Raw genomic sequence first — 27,647 nt, 5'->3', positions numbered from 1 at the left:
TTCAATCATCAAAATAAATTTATTAAGCACTTACATGATACTGTGCCAAATTTCTGATCTACTCTAAATCTCTGTCGGAAGTTTTTAATGAGCAATAGTGTTCCTCCTACTATTTTATGCAGTCGTTTCTAGACATAAAGTACTTTAGAACTCAAGAAAAAAAAAAGTGAGGGAAACATGTTCCTTTAAAAACCAGGGATGAGGATGAAGTCTTTTTCTTTATTTTTTTTTAAAGACGTAATAGACTTAAGAGGAAGGAAATTACTACATCCAGCACTCAGAGAATTTAATTTGAAAAAAAGTTTTTATGGAACACATACAGTTTCATTGTATACTCATCACTAGAGCCATTCCGAAGTGTAAAAAACAATGAAATTTGTTCAAGATCAAGTGGAGATTGTTGAGTTTTCTCAGGACTGTACTTGAATGTTACAAATACTTCTCCTTTTGTAAAAAATAAAGGTACTAAACCACAGTTTTCTAAAATGAAAAAATGTTCCCCACCAACATATGGTTATGTTCACCTTGTCCATGAGTGAAATGATTTGAAGAATAAGTTGATCTTGGCGTAAATCATCTCCATGCTTAAATATAACTGGATATTTACCTCCATCTTCTGTTTTAAAGAACAACTGTGCAGGCATAAGGGCACTCTGGAAAACAAAAACATTGTTTTCAAATATGGATTCAATTTATGCATAAAGATTTACAACATACAGAAGGAAATGCTGACATGTAAGTTAAACTCACAGTAAAAAGGACCTAAAGAAACAAGATGGGCTATTAGTAAGACACTCAGGGTAACTTAAAGAGAAAAATGAACTAGCTAAGAAATAGTCAGAAGATTACATAGTGGAAATTGCACAAGCTCTGGAATCAGTCATGGATATGAAACCAGGCTCTGCCAGGTACTAGCTCAGTGATCTTGTGCATATTCTTTAACTTGTTTTCTCCCCTGTAAAATAAAGATAACACCTCATCTGCAGAGTTACTAAAGTGATCAGAAACCACAGAAGTCAAGGGTCTGGCACCATGCCTGATAGAGAGCAGACATTCTACACATGTCCATCATCACTATTTTTATTATTAGAGATATACTGGAGTAAACAAGGCCTGGTTTTAAATGGCAAATGTAGTACTACTTGTGCAGTTCTGAGATTCAAATTTCTCATTTATAAAATGAGGTGAGATCTCAAATATCTGTAATATTATTATGGAATAATTTTTTCCCCCCAGAATCTTTCCCTCAATTACATGGAACTTCTATATTAATTTAGGTATACATTTAAATCAACCAAAAATAAAGAAATTAGATTCTCTTTCGAAAGTGAGAATCATATAAAACCTCACATTAAGTAGCATGCTGAGAACACTAGTTTGGAAATAAATGGTCAGAAAACTGTTCTGAGAGATAGGCCCTATTTATTTTGATCTCTGAGAGGAAATTACATAAGATAAGAAATTTATAATAATCCAAAGAAAATAAACAACTCAGGCAAATAAAGAAAACGAATGGTAATAACCTTAATTTACATAAGCCAAGAGAAATAATAGCACAAAAAGTATCAAATAGAGGGATGAAAAGACAAAGCAAACAGCAAAATGGTAATGATAGGATGGAAGTGGTAGGTACACAGCTGTTGACTGTAAAATTCTTTCTACTTTGCTGTATGTTCAACTTTCCTACATAATGGGGAAAAAGGCATAAAAAAGGCTTCAAAAACTATATGTTTAGAACTTATAAACTCTAGTACTTATGGTAATTTCCTACTGTAATTACATCCTTTTTTATATGCATTAGTTGTTTGTTCCGAACCTTAAATTACCTTAGAGTATCCTTATCACCTCTGGCAAAAATATATTTTATAAATTACCTTGTGCCCTAGTTCACAAAAGCTCAAGAATAATAACTGGAAGTGATCTTCCTTAAAGATAAATAACAAGCAGGAAGATATTTGTCGTGATTTCCCTTTTCAGATTTAAAAGTAAATTCAGATTTCATCTGAAATCTAAAGCAAGCAAGTGTCCCATGAAGATCTAGCTTTGGCTCTTATGTTAAAGACTACAAAATATTCTTTAAAAACACTAGAAAAAATGGTGCTTAACCTTTTTAGCTCTAAAGAGTTTATAAAAGGACAACAGGAAATCATGGATTCCCTGCAACTAAATGCAGAAAATTCTGTGTATGTGTAGAATAAGAGCAATTTTCTGAAGTGCACAATCCCTCACTTTCACCAGATTTTCAAAAGCAATCACGAGACAAAAAAGACTAAGGATTACTTAAGATTTATGTAGTAAGTATACATAGAGAAACTCTATATAACTAGTTACTCTACATAACTAAAGTAACTGCCTCAGAAACATTATTCCTAAATTCCAAGTCAGAATTTTCACGAATGCCCACATATTTAAGGGATGGAAGAAAAATAGTAAGGACTGGACACTTAGATAAACAGATGTCCCATGATATTATATTGACCATTTACTTTGTGTATATAAGGCACAATTATAATATTCTATAAGTAAGGAGAAAATGAGTCTAGAATCTACCTAACAAGATACACATTCTTATACTCCACTCTTACAATACCTGCTCTACATCTTAGATGTTCTTTTCCATGCTGCTTAAAAAAAACAATAGAACTACCTTTTCAATTCACTTCTCTTTATTTGACCTTAGAAAACAGGACTATTAGAAGCTGGCCTTATTTGGGAGTTTTAGTTCAAAGGAATGCTGGTTGTTACAGGTATATTGCCTTGTGTATAGCTTTTTACATTTCAGCCCCCAGTGGATTGTAAGCACAAACTAAGAAATATTTGCATTGTATCTTCTATACTAGTATTTTCTCAGTGCAGGTTGTAATACCAGTATTTTTCAAATTGAAGGATGTAACCTTAATGAATTTTAAAACCAATTAAATAGGCTGTAAGCAACATTTAAAAGTTAAAGCAATAGGATAATTTTTAAAAGAACAGAAGCTATTAGTTCCTAACATGCAGTAAGATAAATCACTGCTTTATGAAACTTATGTTTCAGTTGTGTGAGTTGAGCTGCAACAAGTTGCTTTAAAACACACCTTTCAAAAAAAATCTGAACTATTTCCTACAGTAATTACACCCCTTTATATACATTAGTTGTTGTTTTATGAACCATTTTTTATCTGATGCAAAGTAATGTTCAATGCAACTTATGCCCTTTTACCTCTAGAATCACAAAACCTAAAACACCACGTCTCACAGAAATCTTTCAGTATAATGCCCAGCAGATAATGAAGCTTGCAGGTAAGGACGCTCAGTTCTTTGGGCCTTACACCTTGTTAGAGAAGGCAGCTACATCAGCTGTTTCTACCTGTACAACTGGTGGCCAGCCAAAAGAAAGCACATTGAGCTTGAACTAAAAAGACTAAAAAAAATTGCTACTTGAAAATATAAGAAAACCTTAAAGTTCATAAGAACAGATATTAGAATGAATCAGACTGGAACTCATATCTAACCATCTGAACTTATAAATTGAATGCACAATATAAGTTTTGCAATTTACTTTTTTTTTTTTTTTAATAGCTTACATGGCAAAAAGTAGCCATGGCTCTAATTAACAATTAGTTTAGAGAATTAAATATTAAAAAACAACCAAAAGATATAAAAATATTTTACACATTTCATATAAAAATGCCTGTGCACCAGTAACACAAAAAGATCATAAACTGAAACCCACTGACAAATAAAAGGTACCTTTTCATCTGGCATTTACTAAATCGAACAGAATTACAGATATTCCCTGCAATGTAATAATTTTTCAAGGTAGTGTCTCTGACCTAGTTTTAAAGAATTAGATTCCAATCATATAGATTAAAGACCCATAACAATTACCTTAAATAGTGTAGCTGTTTCTGGGATTATTCCTCTAATTTTCACTTGGGGTTCTAAAGGCAATGGGATAAGTTCCACATCAGACAAATTCATTTTTTCATTATCTCCAAGCAATGCCTGTAGTCTCTCATTCTAGGAGAACAAATCAGAAAAAATTAATTAGGTTAAAATGGAAAAGTAGTTTATAAAACACATAATAAAGACATAAAAACTGATTCTATTAACTATAAAATATCTGCAAAGCACCGTAAAAGTATATAGATACTAACGTAAAGGAGATAGTGTACATGTGAGAGATAAGCACTTATAAATATACAGCTAACAATAGCAGCAGCGTGAATTAAAAAGGGCAACCCCTTGACTATGAAAAGCTGGACATTCACAGGAAGGATAGAGAATAAATTTCACTGCTGCAGCTGAGGAAAAATAGAATATATTCGAGTTGAATTCTTAAAGATTCAATTTCTGTTTCCCAAAGATCTGTGAAGCCACAGAGAGAAACTGTAACTCATATGAAGCTTGATTTTGCATGACCAAATATTAAGCAAGAATTTTGTTATGCTGCCTCAGCACATTTTTTGGTGTTTAAGAAGAAAATTTAATTCACTTGAAGAAAATTGGACCTTACCTTTTCCCTTTCACTGAGTCTGCCCGATCAAACTTTTCCTAAGATATCATCATCATTCACTTTCTTGAGCTCATATACATATTGCATTGAGCCAAGATTTCAGAGACTGAGAAAATCCAAGTTATAATGAAACAGTTTCGTCATTTAGTCATATCTACAGTGTTTATTTTATTTTATTTTTCTATTCAATTCCAAAAGAAAAATCTATTTCCTTTCAGAGCTGAGAGAGCCTTGCATTCTTTAAACAGGTGAGATTGTTCTTTAAGAGAGAAAACTTGACTTGCCAATCCCAGTAGCATCATGCACTTCAACTCTATTGACCTTGAAAAATATATACATCAAAGGAGAGAACTCTGGAATCAGTGAGAGAGGGAAGTTAAGAAAAATAATATGTTTCAAGGACTCCCAAAACATAAAACTAAATTATTTCCTTTTAGTAATACTCCAAATCTCCTTCTGAATGATAAAAAGTTCAAGTCAAAATCAACAGAAAACTAGTATGAATTTCCACAATATGCTTACAAAAATCAGTAAGTCTACTCCCTAAACAAATAACCAGGTAAATTAATGTGAAGTAATGTCAACTAATCCAACTTTCAAATTATCCTATCTTCATCAATTTCAGTTAAAGTCCTAATAAACGACAAAATAACCAGAAAGCAGATAATAAGAAAAGGGTAAAAAATCTAGCCACTTCTCACCATTTCCACCACTGGAAACCCTAGGGACCTAACCACTATCATTTTCATCTTGATTACTGTAATACTCTCCTGATGGTTCTTCTTCAACCTATGCTCCTATAGTCTTTTTTTTTTTTTTTTTTACCAGTAAGGGGATCGCAACCCTCAGCACGGTGTGGTCTGCACTACACTCAGCCAGTGAGCACACCGGCCATCCCTATATAGGATCTGAACCCGAGGTCTTGGGGCTACCAGCGCTGCACTCTCCAGAGTGAGCCACAGGGCCGGCCAGCCCCTATAGTCTTTTAACAAAAGCAACCAGTGACTAAAATGAAAGTCATATCATATCACTCTTCCATTCATAACCTCCAATAGCTTCTACTTTTATTCAGTGTTTAAATCAAAGCCCTCATAATGGCTTATAAGGATATATTCCATCTGTTTCCCCATTATCTCTATCTTCATTTCCTACTACCCCACTCTCTTTGCTCAAAATACACTGGGCTTCATCCATTTCTCAAACACGCCCCACATGGTCCAACCTTAGGGCCTCTGCACTTGCTATCCACCTCTGACTGAAACATGGACTCGTTTCCTCACTTGCTTCAGGTCTTTGTTCAAATGTCAATTTCTCAATGAGGCCTTCACTGACCACTCTACTGACAAGTACAACACTGCCTTACTACTCAACCTAGCACCACCTATTCCTACTGCCTGCTTTATTGTCCCCCACAGCACACAACACTATCTAGCATACTGTATATTTTACTTATTTATTTAGTTTACTTTCTTCAACAACAACGTAAGCTCCATAAGCGGAGGGACTTTTACATTCACTGCTATATCCCCAGAATGCAGAAAAGTGCTTGGCACACAGGAAGCATGCAATACGTATTTGTAGAACAAATAAATGAGTAATGTCCCCTAAAGAACCACAAAGTGAAAAGAGACTACGACATTAAAAATAAAAGCTTTAATTTTTAAAAAAATGTTGATGGAAAATACATTTTTATTAGAACTCAAATATCTAGACTCAGAGACTTCTTCTAACAGAAAGTTTTTTTAAACTAGAGGTCAACACAGGAAGAAGATAGCAACATTACTATTTGTTTCACTCACTTAACAATTAACTCAGGCATTACCCTGCCACATATCTAACACTGCACACCTGCCATATCTCTCTCCCAAATTAATTTTGAGGCATGGAAAAATGTTATATATGACTTTAAATTATTAGCAGTAGGCATTTAATTATTACTAGTAATAATGCAAATAATGGTAGTAGACAGCCATGTTTACATTTTTCCACAATGCCAGGGCTTGTTTTTAGTAAATTTATGTAAAGTTAAGTTTGTCTTTTACCATATCATGAGAAAATGTCTAAAAAGAGTTTTAACCAATGTTGAGACTATATTTGGAATGGTCTGACTTAAAACATAGGTTATGCGGCAAATACAAAATTTATGTTGGGGAGCTCTGAGTAATGTCTCAAATAGACAGTCATCCTATAGGACAGCTAAAACTGAGGTGTAACCAAGAGGCTCATGTGTCTGCTAAATAAAAGAGCCTCTGACACAAGGACAAACTGCAGTTTCAGATACAAGCTCCATTTGAGAGCATACTGCTTCTCACACAGATACCTCTAAGAGGTGCTCTAAAGGGAAAAAAAGGGATTTACTTTATTTATCTGATCATGGTTTGTGATTCTTCTCAAGAACAAAGAAAGTGACAACTCAATAAAAATGTATTTCTCCTCAGCCTATTTTCCCCTTTCTAACTTGGTGAACATTATTTCTTATACACGTCTCTGCTAGCATTACTCTTTAGACCTTATCCATTGCCTTTGAACTTCTGACTCAATTCTTCATCTTTCCTCTCTTACATCTGGAGAATAACTGTAAAATATGTTGAAATGTTTTACAAAGGTCGCCAAGAAAGATCTGCCTGTTATCTAAGAGGATTAGGAAAAAGAGATGATATTAAGTGAATCTTTCACATCATTTAGGCTACTGATCAGAAAAACTAACATATGAAAAATACCCATCTATTCTACTCATCAAGTGGAAGCCTCACAGATGAGAGAAAAATCAATGTACTAACGAGAAGAACAGGTACAAAGCCAGTGTTGCTGCTAACAACCAGTTCTGCAACATTAGGCAAGTCACTCTGGACTTTTGTTCTCTCAGAAGAATTCTAGTCTAAATGATCTCTAGAAATCTGTTCCATACAAATATATTCTAACGTACTAAGATTCTAAAATGACAGGCAGTAATGCATCACAGATAAAAATATGGACTCGTAGCAAAAACTTAGTATTGTATGATGCCAAGCCACTATTGGTCATAAACAGAAAGCAAACCCCATAGGTTTACCTTTTTCTTACGATTTCCACTTTCACGCTGCACTGCCTTCATCAGATGCACCAACCGATCTACAAATGTCTGCTGTGCAGCCAGCAAAGAACGCATAACTCTGACAGACTTATCACCCTAAAGGGAATTAAAGTAAAGGAAAATTAGTTTTATGTAGCACAATGACCAGAGCTTCTTTAATAGCATGGATGATCTTTATTTAAGATTCTTGTAATAGCTGTAAACTTCAATACAAAGTGAAATTGAAAAAGATTAATTATCTTGATTCAGAGATAATGAGAAACCTGCTATCTTAGTTAAACACCACAAACTTGTCTACAGTTGAAAATTATGAGTCCTCGGCAAATACTGGTCTGTCCATGACAGCACTTTTTTTTCACACACAACCATGCGACAAAATAGAATTCATTCACCCTAAATTGCATTTACTCATTGATTAAAAAAAATATCTGAAAGCCTGTAAGGTCTTCGGAAACATGCTGGGCATATAAATGACAGAAACAAACTATCTTCAAAGAATGAAAAATCTACTAAAAAAAAAAAAAGGAAGAAAAATACTCAAATAGCACAATACTTTTACATGCTTGCTTAGTAAAATATGTCATAAAAACTAAACGCTATAAAATCTTATAAAGTGATCTCAGTTCATAAAATATTGTAAAATACATTTTCTCATTTAATCCTCCAATTACCCTGGTGTAGGCAACTGGGCAAATATTATCACCATTTCAAGGGTGAGAAACTTTAAGATCAGAGAAACATAAATGTCTTCACGGGGTGACAAAGGCTGTAAATAGACAGAAGTGGGATTAGAAGAGAAGACCAAGGGCTTATATGCCAATCAGTTTGATGTTGAGAAGCTCTAAGCTCTGAGAACTATATAAAAGGTTAATTTCAAAGTGTTTAATATCATATGATTTAAAAATTTAAGATGAAACATAAAACAGCAGATAAAAAATGCTATGAAATAAAATATTTCTGTAGCAAAGTCAGATGAATGTGTTTTCTTTACATTGCTCTTGTGCCCTCTGCTTGCTGAACTGTGACATTGCTTTAAGAATCAAAAAAACACCAGGAGAAAAATGGCCTTACATCTCTCAAAACTGTTGATGAAGCAAAAATATAAGTTTTATAGAAATTATTTGCAATATGACCATTGCCAGATTATTGAGAATGTACCTAGTTATGATAAGAAAAATAAAAAATAGAAAGCAAAAAAAGAAAGGAAAACCCTACATTTTTTTTATTTCACGTAAAATTTTATTTCACTAAGTCAGGGATCAACAAACTTTCCGTAAAGAACCAAAGAGTAAATATTTTAGGCCTTGTTGTCCATACAGTTTCCATTCCAACTATTCAACTATTACTGTAGTACAAAAGCAGCCATAAACAATAGGAAAACAAATGAGTGTAACTATGTTCCAATAATTTATTTAAGAACACTGAAATTTGCATTTCAAATAATCTTCATGTATCACAAAATAATATTCTTCTTTTGATTTTCCAACCATTTAATGGCATGCTGATAGTACTGACCTGGCCATCAATCTTTGGCACAAGTTGTAACAGTCAGCTTTGTACCCTAAGAATATGCATAACCAATAAAATTAAAATAAAAAAAAAAAAATACTGCAGTTTGTCAACCCCCACATAAATGCTTACCTTCAACAATGCTTGGCTGAATCTTCTCATTACATTCAAGTACATCTCATGGGTCTTTGGATCTCTCTGCTGAGTATCTTGATCTTCACATTCTACTATCACATACCTTTAAAATATGTTTAAGTCATTCATATGATGTGAAATCAAACTCAGACTCATTTTGTAAATATTTATGTCTTTTCATTAAAACAGACTAATTCACATTTGCAAAAATAATCACATGGAAGTAATGAAACATTTTATCACCACTCTTAAAAGTAAAAAATTAAGAAGTGACATATACAATAATCACTAAGAAATAAACTAACAGTAGTAATGTCTTAATTTGTGCAATATCATAAATTTTCTAAAAATTTTGCTTTCTAAATATTTTCTTCTACATTTTTTAAGGTACTTAGAACATAAACATCCTCAGAAATCACCTAAGCTCACGTATCCACCAAGTAACTCAAGAAAAAGATCTACTATTTTCATAATCTATGTAATAACCTTTGGTATTACATAAGTGGTATTACCACTCTGAAGCTCCTTTTCTCATTAACACACTTTTGAAAGATAAATAAAATTTAAACTAAGTTTTTCCTTTCCCGTCCAATTTCTCCATTTCTCAAATATATATATATTATATATATATATATAAAATATAAAATCTTCAACTTTTCCATTATAAAACTGTGATTTGAGAGAGTTAAAGAAATTTTAAATATTTTAGTAAACGTTAACTACTTTAATAGGCTGGCTAGCTAGCTTAGTTGATTAGAACGCAGACTTATAACACCAGGTCAAGGGTTCGTATCCCCATGCCTGCCAGCCACCAGTAAATAAATAAATAATTAAATAAATAAGATTTTAGAGGTTATCTAATCCAGTGCTGCTAAATGTTCTGATAACTACAAACCATAATAACAAATAATATTTTATATCACAACCTGGTACACACAGCCATAGGTGTGCACACAGATGAATGAAACTGAAGTTTTGAAAGCAATAACCTATGAACGATATGTTAATATTTTGTTACTCTTCTTTTTCATTTTCTTTAAATAACAAATGCTAGACTGTGAAGCTTTAAATTGCTTCAAAAGCTCATAATGTATAGTTCAAAAAGCACATACCTAGATCAACTTCCTTGATTTATAAATAGCAAAACTTAAACAGGTTGTGTCTTGCCCATGGTGGCTCAATTAGCTGATCGTAGAGCAGAGATCAGAACCTAGCACTCTGGGTTCCTAGGTCAGAATTTTTTCTGTTCTAAGCTAACTCTCAAGTTGTTTTATCTTTAAAAAAATACAAAAAATTTTTCAACCTCCATAATTGATTAGAGTTTCCCAAATCTCAAGTCATGGACATTTATCATCATCCTTTATACTATTTCTAGAAAAGATTATATTCAGCCATCTAGAAGGTAAACTTCATGAGAGCAGAGAGATTATCTTGTTCTCCACTATAACCTTCAGCACTTCCATGGCTGGCTCGTAACAGATTGCTCAATGTATTATCAATGAATGAACGAATGACTCCCACCATGGATTTAGCCATTATCTCAATATCGATAACTCTCAAACATGAATAGCTCTCTTTTTACACCTAAGTTCTAATTTTGTATTTCATTATGTGACCTGCTTTCACATTCATCTACCTTAATTTTCAAGCACCAGAGCCTCTTTTTAAGATACTCTTTGCCATTTTAACTGAATGTATGTAAAGCTGAACTTACACTAAATAGGATCTTTTTCTACCTCTACTGAAGGTACTATAAATATTCCAGGCATTTGAGCTAGAAATCCTCATGTAGCTGGGTTCACAAACTGAAGTTTCCTCAAAAGTCAGGCAGGAAACAAATGTTTACATCTGAATATAAGAAAAGAAGGAGAGCTGGGGCTACAGACAAAGCAGAGAACACAAGCTCTGCCTAAAACTTGTGTTAGTCTTCTGTGTTCAATCTGTGGTCCACACATTTAGAGCCAAACTTAGCTTACATTCCGCTGCCTCCAACACCTATGCTCAATTAGTCACCACTGTTGATTTTTCCTATTAAATGCCTCTTGCAATGGTTCTCTACTATCCAGACCTACTTGGAATCAAACAGCAGACACCATTATCTGGCCTCTCTACCTCTAAAAAAAAAATTACATACTGCTCAATACAGTCATCCTAATTTTTTTGTCTTTAAAATACCTCCTGCACGTCCCATTCATATTAACAAAAACATCAATAGTTTCCTCTTTCTTACTATTTTAAGAGTTTCTGTGGGCCCAAGCTTCTGCTTCCAACTTGCATTATCCCCAGTTTATGCACTCACACTCCAGTAAGGTCAATCCCGTAATGCCCCTCCCCATAGGCAACCCCCTTATGCTTTTGCTCATGTCGCAGTACTATCTAGAAATACCTTCCCTCTCTCTTCATCTTTCCATGTTCTACCCATCCTTCAAGCATAGCTGACATTTTGTCTCTTCCAGGAAGTCTTCATAGACTTTAACGTCTTCCTTCTCTGACTTCCTAGAATAGGCATAGCCTCTCACACAACTTATGCTATTAATGTTTCCTTGCTTGTCTCTGTTTCACGTGTTCAACTCTTAGCCCTTCATGGTTACAAAGAAACTGCCAGGTGTCATATTTTAACAACTTTCAGTGCCCCTGGCATATGAGAGGTAGTTTTATACAAAGTTCAATGCTTTACCATGATAATAACAGATGTTCTAGGGTCCCCAGAGTTGTATAACCAGTATATTCTGTAAAATGGTATAAAGAGTTGAACCATGACACTACATCCACTGTATCATACTACCAGCAAGAGCTCGAAACCAAAAATTCAAGAAGACATTTTCTTTCTATTTATTTTTTTCAAAACACCAAATCTATATTTACATCCACATAGAATAACATAACTTTAAGCTGAAACATATCATAAATAAAACAAGTAATATCTACTGTTTGACACTTAAGTATCAACAATTAAAATAAACGAAACTGGAATGAAATAAATACATAAACAAAAATCCAACAAACTGTACCTCTATATTATATGTACTGTTGTCTCAAAGAAAACAAAACTAAACAAAACACACAAAACCAGGAGTATCCCAACATTTAATACTAAGGGACAAAAATCAAGCAAACAAAAACATATTTTGAAGTGTAAAGGCTGTGAAAAAAAATTTGGTATTTTTATGCATTCAGAAATGTCACTGAAAAGGAGAAATCTTAAAGCCCCCAAAATTTCAGCACAAGAATTTTCTTGTTTTCAAATAAATTTGGGGATTAAAAAAAAAAATACAGGTTTAAATTTCAGGCCTCTTTATCGCCTATCCCCTTTTAAGATTTACATTTATAGTCACAGCAGGCTTTCAAGAAGGCATTTATGAATATTGAGTCAAGAATGCTTTCTAGGACTTCTAGAACCACCACTGGACACTTCAAAATTAAAATGAAATAAACTCAGTTTCTCAGTCACATTATCCACATTTCAAGTGCTCAGTAGCTGCATATATAACACTGAAGATCATATCTATTGTTGCAGAAAGTTCTACTCGAGAGCTCTGTTCTAGATAAATGAGCTAAGAACAGGTAAAAAATAAACTCATATTTCCTATTCATAGTATTCCAGAACATTTGGTCATTTCAAGACAACACCTATGAATGTCAAAAAGACAGTTGTTCTAAACTATAAAACTGGAGTACAGTTTTATTCAAATCCAATCCTTACCATTCTACCCTTAAAGTCCTTGATTGGCTCCATTACCTTAGTATATCCAGTGTCTTTTCCTGTGTGTTTACATAGCAAACTCATTTCAAAAGGAACATACAGGTGACTGTAATATACAAGCCCCATTGCTGTGTTCAGGTCTGACCACTAAGTAAACACTATGACTACATCTATCCTGTGACTGAAGGTTTATGTGGATGCTTATGATAAGGATCAAGTATCAAACACCTCTCAAAATAATTCAAGCCAAAGTTCTGCTGCAAAGAAAAAGTCCATCTAAAATCAAATGGACAGTGTCATCTCCAAACATGAAAGACAAGGTTAGATATCAAGACTAGGAGACCCAGATTTGAATCATTACTGAGTTCTCTGTTCACACCAATAAACTAAATTCTCCAAAGCACTCTAAGGTATTCCTTTGAAAGCTGTCATCTTAAAGTAGAAATGCAGACAAAATTGTCTGGGTATCCATTGTAAGATGACATCAGTGGGTTACCTGTTTCCCGGCAATTTCATTTTGTGGAGTAAATAACCTTTATTACCTTGAAAGGTCTTAAAAGTTATAGAAAACATGTCAAAGTACCCAAACTTTACTTTCAATTTCAACACACTGGAATGGCTATAAAAATAAAAAACTAGAACAATTTATAGATTCTGATGTCCAACATTTTACAGATTGGAAACTATAACTCCCCTCTGTGGCTTAAAAGGTTGACACCATTCATTTTAAAAGGATTGTCTGCACAACTATAGGCCCCTAAGGATTTAGCTACAGCAGGAATCCTGTTTAAAACACTGGAAAGGGAACAAATGAAAAAAGGAAATTCAAAATGTTCAAAAGAAAATGTCACAATCAATTAAACTTATATTTTGATACATTTGTTATAATAAAGTGTGCTTAGAGTAAAAGGCATTTAAATGGTTACATTTGATTAATATTTTTATACTATTCTATCCATGTTCAAAATAAGAGAATTATCATTTAAAACTGATTATTTGGAATAATTTCCCATACTATTATCCTACATTCACAAAAACAGTACCTGCCAGAGTCTACATTAATAGCTTTTCTCCTCTTGAGTATTTCTGAATATGTAATATACAGACTGTAAATATGGGAAAAACAATTATTCTGAGAATGAATACACATAGCACAGGCTATTGCTTCAATGAATCAGAGATATAGTGACAAAATACAAATCAAATTTAAGTTTGATGGAATGCTTATAAGACTGGGAACTGGGGCTGTACTTTGTTTATTATCTTTGGAGAAAACAAAGTGCTGTTTCTGAACAGAAATGGTTGCCATGCTGGAAACTGTTCATCTAATAGATTTCTGTACAGTTGCTTTCAGAATGATTTGAAAATTCTTCCTACTTTAAATAAGAGATCAAAGACCCATCAAAGCTAATTTCAAATTTTACGATGAAATCTGGTCTATAGTAAAATCCAAATACATAATTTCAAAATACATAATCAACATACACAAATAGAATTCTTATAATAGTGACTACTCTAGGCTATAAATTCCAAGCCACAGAACACTTTCCATGAGTACTGCAAGAAACAAAAATATCTATAAAGAAATTCTTACTAAGTGATTTTAAAAATACATAAAATCTACATTATAAAATACCTAAGGAACCTGGAAATACTCAAAAACTCAGCAACATGCCCCATGCATTTTTTTCTCTTTATTTCCTTTTAAACACTTGCTTAGATTTTCATGAGAAAAGATTTTCCCGTAATACTCACTGAACAGACATACACTTAAGAATTCAGATTGGAATACAGAGAAACACTAGGAAACAAGAGGTTACATTAAAAAGAAATAATAGCAATTTTGTGAAATGAGAATTTCTAAATAAACTTTTCGAAGGAAAAATGGTGATTAACAACTAGCCAAAACATTCTTTGGGCATATTTTCAAGGACATACTGAAATTTAATGCAAGGGAAGTATAATTTTATGAATATTACATTAAACTGCTAAAGTAAAAGTAGGGAATTACTTTTCTTCCCACTACTGAGGCCAGTGGGGAAAAAAATCAGATTCCAAAGTGGGGAGAAATGACTGATTTGGTTATGATTGTTGATAGCAGTTTTTCTAAATTAAAGGATTCAACTAGACAAATATTTATTGCTTATGTAAATAACAAAACCTGTATTTGTTAACAGTGCCCCATTTAGTTAATTACTTCTTGGATACAGGAGCAGTATCTACAATAAAACTATCTTTGGAGAGTGGGAGAATGAAGTCAAGGCTTGATTTGACCCACAGGACAGTTTTCCCAAACCCATTCTAAAACAAAATAGTATTTTCTCTAATTTTTTCTTGAAAAGCAAAATCCCTCATTATTATTCAAAGATAACGAACTTTCAGAATGGGCATTTAAATTAAGGCTGTAAATTGAGTAATAAGATCAGATCCAAGATCATTTCTACAGTTTAAAAATCTCAAGTATGTCAAGAAGTTTAAAAAGTTATATTTACTTTTAAGTATTTTCTCAAATGTAAAGAAAGCTTCATGTAGGGCTTACCCAGCTGGCTCTGCCCTTTGTTTGCTCTGCTAAACTCTCTTATCTAATGTTTAATGCTAGAGCTTTCTTTTATTGAACCAAACTATTTCTCACTGTGGCTTAAGGTACTTGTCTTTTAAACCTTTTAGAATTCTGTAACAGATAAAGGGAGCCATGCCTCACATTAACTGTGTTTCAGGAAATCTGTATCTTAGTTTCTCTGTTTTCTTCAACTCACTCAGGACACTGTTCTCACGTAATGTAAAGATATTTATACTTGCCCCATTTAAATTCATAGGGATATATTTAAATTCATAGGGATATACTCATTCAAAGTACCCTGTACATAGCAAAGTGGTAGATAAATTATCTAAGTCTAGTTAAGGTTCTACTAAGTTTAGTCACATCATGTCTCTGCCTCAGTTTCCTCATCTATAAAATGAAATAAGAAAATTTTAAATTCCAACTCTCAATTTTTGCATGATTCTAATGTTTTGGTAAATAATATGAAAATATACACTACTGTGAAGGACTGTGAAGTTGTAACCATGACTTTTCAGTTAAAATTTATTTGTTTAATTTGCTACTTCTTTCAGTAAAATTCCATAGCTAACCTTTCATTCTGTTTCTTATCTGCCTACTAATATAAATCCTCTGGCCCAGAAGTCAGGTCCTACCAGAACCTACCAGAGATAGTTTCGCCCAACACACAACAAACCTAGCCTGCAGAGCTCTCTACTGAGCCTGCGCAATTCTCTGATGCATGGTGTTTTGGCATCAGAGGGTCAAGACTCCCCCTCCAGATCCTGCTAATGCTGCCATTTTCTAAACATGCAGAGGCATGCAGATGGTTTGCACCTGTACAGATTGTTAGGGAACTTCCTCAGACCTTTATAACCAAGGGCAATCTCCTCACCTTGCACACTCATAACAAATTCCTCATAAATATATCTCCTTTCCTGCTTGGACATGACGGATTTGAGATACATATATCTCCTGTCTTCTCACTTGGCCCCCTTGTGAATAAACCTTTTTCTCTTCTGCAAAGATCCATGATTTGGTGTTCGGCTTTCTGCAGTGCATAGGCTAACGAACTCCATTTGGTTGACAACGAAGTATCATATACACTACTTAAATTTGCATAAAAGGCAAAAAGGCAGCAAAAAGGCAACAAAGTGAAAAAAACCCACTACCTTATCCAGTTAGATCTTAGCTTCTGGAAAGTTAGTGAAAGGAAGAGAAACAGTGGTGCTAACAAGCATTTCCATGAGCCCAGTTTTAAAGGAATACAGCTAGATATAAACACTGTATTTAGGCTTTTGATGATTGCTCACACCTTACATTAAACTGCCTTTATGTTTACACTATGTAAAAACAATAGTCCTTAAGAGTGATAAGAAAATAAACAAAAAATAATTTTCACATACCAGTATAAGTAATTAGCCAGTGTTGAGTTTTTGCAGGCTCTTGATATCAAGAAGGTACAGAGATCTTGCTGGAAGAATTAAAAGAAATGCATATATATTATATTACTATCTGTTATTAAAGGAAAAAATAAGAGAGTCTACATTTACCTATAAGTTTTCATCTATATATCTCATATCACAGATCAGAATTTCATCCATCCATCTATCCTTCCATTCATCCAATATTTATTCTAAACCAGGCAACACGTGAGAGGTTAAGACACCATGGTTCACAGAGTTCCTTGTCCTCCCAGACATTAATATTTAGTAAAGGACAGAGATACTGAAGAAATGATCATAGAAATAATTTAGACTGGGAGGTCAGAAAAGGCAGCAATGAGGACATGACATTCAGGCAAGACCAAAATGATACTATGCACAAAGGCCCTGAGCTTGGCTGTTCAAGGAATTTTAAAGGGTATAATGTAGCAAAATATAGTGAACACTAAAAGTAAAAGAGGCTGAAAAGATAGGCAAAGGTCAAATTATGTAAGACCTTTAAGGTCACACTATTGAGTATGGATTTTATTTGAAAAATAATGAATATCCAACAAAATATCTTAAACAGGAGAGTGAGATGATCTGATTTACATTTTATGAAAATGACTCTGGTAGCTCTGAGATATATAAAGAGCTGAGATCACTGGATGCTGTTACAGTAGTCTGGAAGAGTGAACGGTGAGAGAAGATATGAAAAGTAGACAACTTTAAAAAATATTTTGGAAGTATAATAAAAGGACTTGCTGATGGAGAGGAAGTAGGAAGGAATGAAAGGAATGGACAATAACTCCTAAATTACTGGATTTAGCAAATGGGTTGACTTGTTTTGTCACAGATATCCCAGATGAGAAGTTGGCCAAGGGGTAAGAGAGTTGTCTTTTGAAATATTAAGTTTGAAGTGCCTGTTGGACATGTAATGTAGATCAAGTATTTGGATACATAAATCTGAAACTCAGGAGATATGAGCTAGAAATATAAATTTGAGTTTATTAGTACAGCATAAGATAAGAGTATAAATTGGGAACAGAGGAGGACCCTGAGGAACATCAAAATGTCAAGCAGAGTAGAAAGTGCTGACAAAGGAAACTGAGAACAGCCGGAGAACGGAAGAGAAAAACAATGGACGTATGGTATCACCTAAACGGTGAGAAGAGTCAGTTTTTCAAGAAGGGAGTTATTTACTTTGCTGTATACTCTGACTGGAACTGAAAAGTATGTGTAATCACAAACATTAATGTCATTTACTACCTTAGCAAATAAGTGTTAAGCAAAAGTCAGACTCATGTGGATTAAAGACCAGAAAAGAAGGAAGGAGAGAGTCAGTAAGTATAAACAACTCTCTGAGGAGCCTGATCATGAAAGGAAGAAAGAAAATAAGGTGCTATTTAAAAGGATACGATATCAAGGGAGAGTTTTTTTCTTTTTTCTGAACTTTTCAGATGGGAAATACTGACACACATATTTGAATATTTCTATCAGGAAAAGAAAGCATATCTCTGAAGGGAGTTCTGTTTCTTCTGTTCAAGAAAACAAGAAAAAGATGGGGTGGATTTCATGTCTACAAATCTGGTGATGAAAAACAGACCATTCTCACCTAGTGGTTTCTATTGTTCCCATTAAGTATAATACAGAATTGTCATCTGGAGATGGGGAGTCAGGGCATGAAGAACAGAGTGGAAGAGGTATGAAAGAGTCACTGCAGAGGTGGAAGATCAACGCACCTAGAGAAATGTAAGATGGCAGATAGCACTGAGTGCTCATCTGAGGTTTGTGATCATGAATTTATAGTGACACCAGCATGCTAGGCTATGTGTTTTTCTTTAGCAATACTCAGGTAGATAGAAAAGAGGTAATTAGGCTTATAAAGACTTTAGATTTTTCTAGGGGAACTGAAGTTAAATAAAAATAAGAGAATGACTAAAATGATGAGCCGTGGGATAAAAGCTATATTTAGAGGAAAGCACAAATATTGAAGGGAGCTGATTCACAAAGAAAAGAGTACAAAGATCAATGAATTAGCAAGTTTCAATGCAGTAGGGGCCCTTAAGAAAAGTAAGCTGGAGTAATAAGAGGTTGTTATCACAAGGTAGATGTGTTAATCCTTTTAGAGGTAGTAAAAAAATCAAATCTCCAATTTTAGAACTAAAACCTTAGATCTCCTTTTCAAATGTGCAACAAAAATTCAATAAGAAAACTGCTCAATCAAAAAGCCATAACGTAAAGTTGAATTCATGAATTTAACAGGCAGAAATTAGTATTAAAGTTTATCTTTTGACTATATGACAAGGACGTTACACTTTTATACACTGACATATATATTTAAATAGAAAATGTGTTTCATTTGACACAATGTTTTCATAAAAAATTATTTACAGACAATAAATATGGAGGAATTAAATTAAAAAATTGTGAAACAGGAAATATATACTGTAAATTTTTAAATTCATTTTGGATGAGTAATATTTTAAAATTTTAAAACATTTTAAAGAAAAAAAAATGTGCTTTAGGCAAAAGGAAAATGATCTAATACTGGAGGTCGGATACACGAGAAGAAATGGTGAGTAAGGATACAGGTATCCTTAGAGGTATCTCTAAATATTTACTGAGTGTATATAATAGTAATTAATATATTATCAAATTTGGAGGTTAAATAACGAGATAAAACTAAATTATTGGTGAAAACTACACACAAGTAAAGGGGTATGTACTGTTTTGGAGAAGGGTAATTATGCGAGACTTAAAGTTAGGCACACAAGTTAAAATATCTAGCATAACCAGTAAAATAATTGATATAGACAATATAACCTTCAAACCAGGAGTGGGATGGAGGGTGGGGAACGGGATTTAGCCAATGACAGGCAAGGAGAAAAAAAAAGTATACACACATACACTTCGTATAACAACAGACAGGTTTGTCAGCCACATGAGAAATATCAGAAATATATAAAAACTATTTCATATATATATATATATATATATATATGTATATATGAAAGAATAAGAAATACTATATAAGATGGTGAAGTAAATCCAAATATAAGGGTACTTCAAAAAGTTTGTGGAAAAATAGAATTAAAAGATAATATGAATCTTTCTATGAACTTTTTGAAGTATCTTCAGACAGCTATAATCACAATAAAAACAAATAGGGCAAAAGTTCCAGTTAAAAGAGAGTGATAAACTAGTTTAAAAAGCAAACTTTAGTTGTATGATGTTTTCAAGAGATAAATATAAAATACAAAATATAAGGACACAAAAAATATTGAAAGAATCAAAAAAGTACACCAGTGAATACTAACTCTATTAATATCTGACAAATCAGACTTTTAGGCAAAAAGCATTATCAGATATAATGACAGTTACTAAGCAGTAATAAAAGAATCGATTTACTTCAATGCACTTAATAAAAGAGCTTCAAAATATTTAAAGCAAACACCAACAGAAATACATGAAGATATTGATAATTCCACCATCATACAGGGGAATTTTACCCTAGTTCTTTCACAGATCAAGCAGGAAAAAAGATATCAGAGAAGGGCACAAGTGATTTCAATGACACAATTAATAAGCTTGCTCTAGTGACATACATCCAATGCTGTACCTAACAGTTGGGGAATACGTATTTTTAAGAACCCAAGGAATTTATGAAATATGATCATATTTCAGTTATAAAAACTGAGCTTCTATCTTCTTTCTAACATTTGGCAAGACATGTATAATGGTCTCTTAAAACTCCAGGCAAGAAATGAGGGAGGATATAAGACACTGCATTAAGGTGTCAGGGAGGAGGACAATATCTCAGGTTGTGATAAGAAAAGAGGAAGTTGAGCTTGGGCAGATATTAGCTTAAAGAAGACAACAGCTTGTACAATATTGTTATTCGACTGGGGGAAGGGGAAGAGGGAGGGAAACATCACTCTAAATAATTCCCACTCCTTTCTGGGGTAGCTTGGATTACCTGAATGCTTTATGGAACTATTCAGCTGAGAAAATGTAAAATGTCTTAATCATTGAGTAACAACAGATAGGTTCCATCAGTCACAAAAGAAATATCAGAAACATATAAAAACTTTTTATTTTTAGCCTAAAAGTTTTGAGTATATAAAACTATATCCTTAACATAACTTTCAGAATCCAATCACTTCACAGTATCTCCCACATAAACTACTTTGGTTCAAGCCACCACGTCTAACCTGGAGTATTTCGACAGCTTCCACGTAAAACTCATTGGTACAAGGGTCTATAAGCCCTACACAACTGATACCTAGTTCTCTCTTGGACCCAGTCTTCTGCCATGCTCCCTTTTGCTCACTCCCCAACCAGGCACACTGGCCTGTTGTTCCTCAAAAACAACTTAAACTCTGGTCTTAGGGCCTCTATACTTGCTGTTCCCTCTGCTTGAAATGGTTTTCCCCCAAATAGCCTCATGTGCTTCATCCTTACACAGATATTATTTTTTCAGGGAAGCCATCCTTGACTAGTCTTTGTAAAACTGCAACCACCTAATCCCACCCCAACACTCCTTACCATACTTCTCTGGTTTATTTCTCTGTATAGAAAATAGACATCATTATCTCTTCTGCTATATATAAAAACTGTTAACTATCACCCACCCCAGCACTAGAATGTAAGCTCTACAAAGACTGATTGTTTTGTTTCTTGCTGCATAGACCCGAGTACCTAAAACAGTATGTAATAAGGGCTCAACAAATATGTGTGAATATGTGAATGAATGAACAAATCAATGAATCAACATCTTAAACTTTAAAAAGGCAAAATAGACTGTCACAGAATGGTTCCTTAAAGGGCTCACCTAAGCATTCTACAATCCTGTAATTAAAAAATTCTTTTTCAGTTAAATATTTTCTGTTATTTCAAAGGTATGCAAACATGCAAACTTCAGTCAATGGTTAAAAGATTCATTCAGTTACTAACCTTAACTCCGAAAATTTGACTAAAAGCAATACATGTACATTAAAAAATCAAGTGAACTTTCTAATATCAAAGCATGTATTATTTGTTTTCAGCATCAGGTGTGTGAAAGACTCTTTTTAAATTAGAAGTCTTGGGGATAAATTCAATAATATGTACTAGATCAGCTTCTGCAATGCACTTCCAAATGTACTTTTCAGAGCAGCACTAGTCAAATAAGACTGTTCTACCTCAAAAATGAGTCTAACTTATCTGTATAGTTAAAAACAGCTCCTTAGTGTATTATCACTAGTATCAAAGTCATACATTTTCACAATGTAATCACAAACACTGATAACAATTACAGTAATGTTCATAAATACCTTAACAATAAATATTCTGAGTTTCCCTAATAAAATATTTAAGCCCAGTTTATTTTCACATTGCATATGAATCCATTCATATGCCCAAAGCACCAATAAAATGACATGAATTGAGGATTATCTGGCACTTTATGCTGAAGGGAAAAGCCATAAACATGCATCATAAAACAAGTTATTTAATAAAGTCATAATATTCGTTTTATTAATCAAAATCAAGCTGTTCTAAAGTTTTAAAGACCAACATAAAATGTTTAACTGGTAAGATCTCTCCTATTGGAAGTTTTAAAAGCTTTACACTCACCTCCAGATTTTCACCATCTGAAACTTCTTTTGTTTTAGACGCAGGTGGAGGAGAAGACACTGGAGGAAGTGGGCTGGTTATAATTTGTGAGCTGAAAAAGTAATAGGAGAGATCAATGAGATAGAAAATAGTCTGTCTATAAAAGAAAACACAAATTTCTCAGCATAGTACACCTTAATTGTGTCTGGTTAATACATCACTTCTTAAAGTATATTTAGTGCAAAACTAGAGTAACATTATGCTCAGGGAAAAGACTATCCATGGTCAAAGATTATGGGTAATAATAGCCTTTTGGAGATTTATGTGCAAGTCTGCATAGTATAGGTTTTGATAAGTACTGTGATTTAAAAAAAAAAAAAAATCCATTTATCTTTAAACGGCAATTTCCTAACATGTCTGGCCACAAGATCACCAAAATCACACAGAATTCGTAACTAGCAGACCATAATTTGGGAAATTATGGGTTATAGTTTTCACCCTGTCATACATTTTTAATAGATTTTAACTTTAAATGTTTAAAATTACATACATTTAATTTTAAATGTTTTACTAATAAAACATGTTAGGTGGCATAAGAAAGGAAGAAGATACATAATCTGAACTTGAGACAGAAGGCCTCCAATGTACAGTGGGAAACGTAAGGGGTCTCCTCTCTTAAAAATAGAAAATATAAAGTAGCCAAGGGATGAAAAAATGTTTTTTCCTGTTTTCAGATCTTTTACAAATAAAGTACAGAAGATAAAGCATAGCACTATCATGATCATGAAGAAAAATGCAGAAATCCAATCTTGAGCTCAAGTAATAATTGAAAAGACTGGACTGATTCAGGAAATCTGAATTCTAGATCGGGGTTGGTCATGAACAAACCTCATGACCTTCACAAAACCATTTTATATCACTGAGCCTCACATTTTATTCCTAAAGGTTCCTGTTTATTTCGAATTTTAAGATTTTATGAAAGGCGAATTAGCAAAGTAGAAAGAACATGGGCTTTTAAATCAACTCTACAATTTGCAAGATATAAGACCTTAGGCAATTTACTTAACTTCTCATTAAGACCTTCATTTCTAAATTAGGTATGTGAATACCCACCTCAGAGGATTATTATAACAAGATAATGTATGAGGGCCACTTGACACAGTATCAGATACAGAGCTGGGACTTTCTAATTGTTATTATTGTTAATAGCTGACTTTTAATTCAAGTAATATTTTATTTCTTTTTAGTATAACTACTAAAGAGGTGAAAGCAGCTAATAAAAAAGACTTTTCCTTAAACTATTTGAGCCCACTAACAAGTCCCATTGTTTATTCTATTTTAACATGAACAGTAATATTAGCTAACACTTCCTGAACACTATGTGTTAGACAATTTTCTAAATGTTTTACGAGTACTAACTCATTTAATCTTCAAACAACTCTTAAAGATCAGTTATTATTTCTATCCCTATTTTTAAGATGAGAAACTGGAGCCACATAGAGAACATGCAACTTACACGAGTTTGCAGAGCTAGGAAATGGCAGTCAAGATTTTAACTCAGGTATACTGACTGAATAGCCTGAAAAGCTCTGCTCTCTAAAACAGTAATTTGTGTTCTGTGAGTGTACATGCCATCTTCATTGGTAAAATTTCAAAATTAGTAGTACTAGGGTTTGTCACATCAAGAGGGAAAAAAAAGAAGACAAATTGAAAAGGGAGAAAACTATCAAATTTGAAAATATGCCCTCTCATCCATACCTATCTATTTCTGCAGAATTTATTCCAGCATTTGACACACTCTCTGACAATGACCCCTGACTGTCCCTCTTGGTAGGTTCCAATCCATTCTTTATATCATCAAAATTTTCATATTTGAGAGCCTGGACAAGTTGTAACAGATACATCAACAAATCCTAGAAAACAAAGAAAAAAGAAGCTAATATTAGAAAAATAAATGTAATATGACTCTACCTAATTTATTGCTAAATATTAAGCCAGAATTTTATTTTTGTCTTACACTTTACAGCTGTGTTACCTTTAGTATGTTAATAAACTACTTAATCTCTTGGTGCCTCCTCGTCTATAAAATGGACATAATATAAACCTTAGAGAGGGCTATGAGGATTAAATAAGTAAATAGAAAAAAGTCACAGAACAGTGGCTGGCATAGAGTAAGTGGCCAGTAAATGCTTGTTTAAAGTAGCGGTATACAAAAAGCAAAAAAAAAAAAAAAAAAGTGGGGGATAAGGAATCAAAATAGTTTGTGTAAAACTAAGAAATTAGAGAAGGATCCATTTTTAGCAAAAGATCACATAACTGCATTCTATGTTTAACATTATGGAAGAAACTCCACATTTTCAAGTTTTCAAAGAATCTTCTATAAATATTTCATGGCCCACTCTTTCCTTTCCTATTTGTAACCTCTATTGCACTTGTAATTACTTGTTTATTTATTCTTTGTCTTTTCCACTATTTTATAAATTCTATGAGGACAGATACCATGTGTCAGCAACCTTTTTTTTCATGATTTATATCTTACACAAACGTAGTAAAAATTTTTATTACTAGGCAAACAATGACAAAGAATAAAACACATGATTTCACCATAAATACGAATTAAATGAAAGGTTAAGTGGCTTATTCTTATTCAAATATGTCAGTGTCAGTGGCCAGGCAAATGAAGTGACTCTGTATCAAAGTACCTCTACAGTCTTCTGTTTCTAAAAAGCATTTTTTTAATTGCAGCAATAAACATCTGATTTTCTATTATCATATTTGAAATATATGGTATACAATAATTATAATAATTACATGGTTTTTCTAAGGAAAAAACCGATTATATTACATAACAGAACATTGATCAGTATGTTTAATGCCAAATATCCGTCTTCTTTGGAGGTACAAGTATCACAGTTTCCTTGCTAGTCTTCATTACCAATGCTGCTGAATGCATCAACTGTGTGTTTTCCCAAGTATAGAAAAAATCTGACCATGCGAAATAAAAAAAGCTGCATTGTTAATAAATTCCTAAGGAAGGGGAAATTCAGAAGAAAATTTTCCTCTTTTCAAGTCACCTATCACCATCTGATTTGTTCGTCACTTGGTATTCTATATTTAAACTACATTTTCCTTCATCTGTATGAAAATGAATTAAACTCAACAGTAAGTACACAGTCTGTTTTCTCTTATATAGTCAAATCTTGAAAAATATAAAATTCCTCCAAGCATGAAGGACATATGTATTCAACTAAAACGAGGCAAAAGAAAAAAAAAAAAAAATTAGGTTTCCATCTCAGGCAATTCAATAAAAATTTCCCAAGAGCTATGAAATTTTATCTAGATAGTGATCACCATTTTTCTCAAGAAGAAGTTAATTCTAATGCCTCAGAGTGCAAATGCAAAGTCCTATGTCAAAATCACTCACTGACTTCCCATTTCTTATTGAATTAAGAGTAACTCTTCATATAGGCATTTTCAATTGAGAGACATGGGCTCCAATTTTGCCTTCCCAACAGCTACTTATATCCTACTCCTTCGAAGTAAAATACTTTGTATTCTTGCTGCGCTTTTCAATCTTCTTGCTGTTGCTCATATTGCTCTCTCCACTTGGAATATAAACTCCAATTGTGAAAATTCAATATTTCCTTCAACGTATATCTCAAATGCCACACTTCCTCATAAATTCTAATGTGGAATCTCTCTCATTTTGGACCACACAACAGTAAGAAATATGACTTTTAAAGATTCCTGAATAGAACATTAGCAAATCAAATTCAGAAAGGTTTTAAAAGATTAAGATTTATTTTGCAAGTGTATGGCTTTTAGTATAACATTAGGAAATCTATCAGCACACTAACAGTACATTAATAAATTAAAGATGAGTAACCATATGATATGAACAGGTGCCAAAAGAGTGTTCAAAGCCATTCTTAATTTAAACACATACACACATACACACACCTACATAAGTCTGTTCACTACAAAATAGTTATAGCAAAAGATTGAAAATAAATGCTTATCAAAAGAGGCTCACTGGTTAAGTAAATTAAAAAATAAACTCACAGTAAAATATCATATTGCTGTTTAAAAAGAATAAGGTAGATCTACAGAGACAGGACACACTACCCCAAAATATAGCACCTTAGCATTCAAAAATATCAAGTTGACGGAATTTGAGAAACAGCAGGTGTAGGAATGACTCTGACCTTCCTCTGAAGCAGGACCTTCACGTGAGAGGTGCCCTCCCTATACCTTGGGAGCATACTTATCTTCAAAGAATGAAGGGACACCTAGAGAAATCTGAATGAACAGGTTGTTTCTTCTAGTTTACAACTCTTAGCTCATACTCCTTTGTCTTATCACATTTTCCAGGACTTTCCACTATTCATAGTATAAAAATGCTTAGGTTTAACTATTTGTTCAAGTCTTCATTTCCTTATGAAGTCACCCATGTCATGTAAAACTTACATTAAATACAATTGTATGCTTTTCTATTGCTAATCTGTCTTTTGTTAGAGGCCCAGCAGAGAACCTAGATGAAGAGAAGAAAAAAGGTAGTTCCTCCCCTGCAACAGGTATCCATAAAGAGCAGAACACGGTATTTTTTTTTTCACAGATTAAACATGTCCTTGACAACATTATGGATGATAGTTTGCCTATGTTTCCAAACTTTATGGACACCAAATAAATACACTGGGAATGAGACACTGTCTGAGATATACTGTTTGGCTAATAAGGCAAGTTTTTAAAAGTATATTCCCATTTATGTTAATTTTTTTAAAAGTGAGTTATATATACTATACATGCATACATATACTTGCAATTTGCATAGAGAAAATATGGAAGAATATATAAGAATTGTAAAATAAAAATTACAGGAGGTCACTGTTTTGGACTAAGTTCCTACACTAGACCCTAACAGACCAGACTAAAAATAAAAACTGAGTCACTTTGCTAAGTTGTACTTCACTTAGCTTGTGATCTGACCTTCTGAGAAACCAGGAGAAAGAGATAACAGCCAACTTCCCAAACAGGGGAATTTTTTAAATTAAATTAAACTTAATTTAACTTAATGTTAATTTAAGTTTGGTCTAAATGTTTCTTCAGACATAGTGAACTGTAACCTAACTTGATGTGTAAACAGACCATCACCTGCTCTTGTAACCTAACTT

The 27,647-nt window shown here is 33.2% G+C and overlaps 1 protein-coding gene across 2 annotated transcripts in view; it reads right to left on the bottom strand.

Annotated features, from left to right (window-relative positions):
* PIK3C3 (phosphatidylinositol 3-kinase catalytic subunit type 3) overlaps positions 1-27,647 on the bottom strand; it is a 136,879-nt gene that overhangs the window by 56,093 nt on the left and 53,139 nt on the right. For both annotated transcript variants that reach the window (XM_063076906.1, XM_063076907.1), the window contains exons 11-17: positions 24,235-24,389; positions 22,498-22,588; positions 16,864-16,931; positions 9,213-9,318; positions 7,551-7,667; positions 3,871-4,002; positions 525-653 (exon numbers count right to left, since the gene is read on the bottom strand). In XM_063076906.1, coding sequence (XP_062932976.1) covers positions 525-653; positions 3,871-4,002; positions 7,551-7,667; positions 9,213-9,318; positions 16,864-16,931; positions 22,498-22,588; positions 24,235-24,389 — 798 coding nt within the window. The remainder of the gene's footprint in view (positions 1-524; positions 654-3,870; positions 4,003-7,550; positions 7,668-9,212; positions 9,319-16,863; positions 16,932-22,497; positions 22,589-24,234; positions 24,390-27,647) is intronic.

Source organism: Cynocephalus volans, chromosome 13 (genome assembly GCF_027409185.1).
Source record: "Cynocephalus volans isolate mCynVol1 chromosome 13, mCynVol1.pri, whole genome shotgun sequence".
In the NCBI taxonomy this organism is placed as follows: Eukaryota; Metazoa; Chordata; class Mammalia; order Dermoptera; family Cynocephalidae; genus Cynocephalus; species Cynocephalus volans.
The sequence above is the reverse complement of the archived record's forward strand: the minus strand, read 5'-3'. Positions and strand labels throughout refer to the sequence as shown.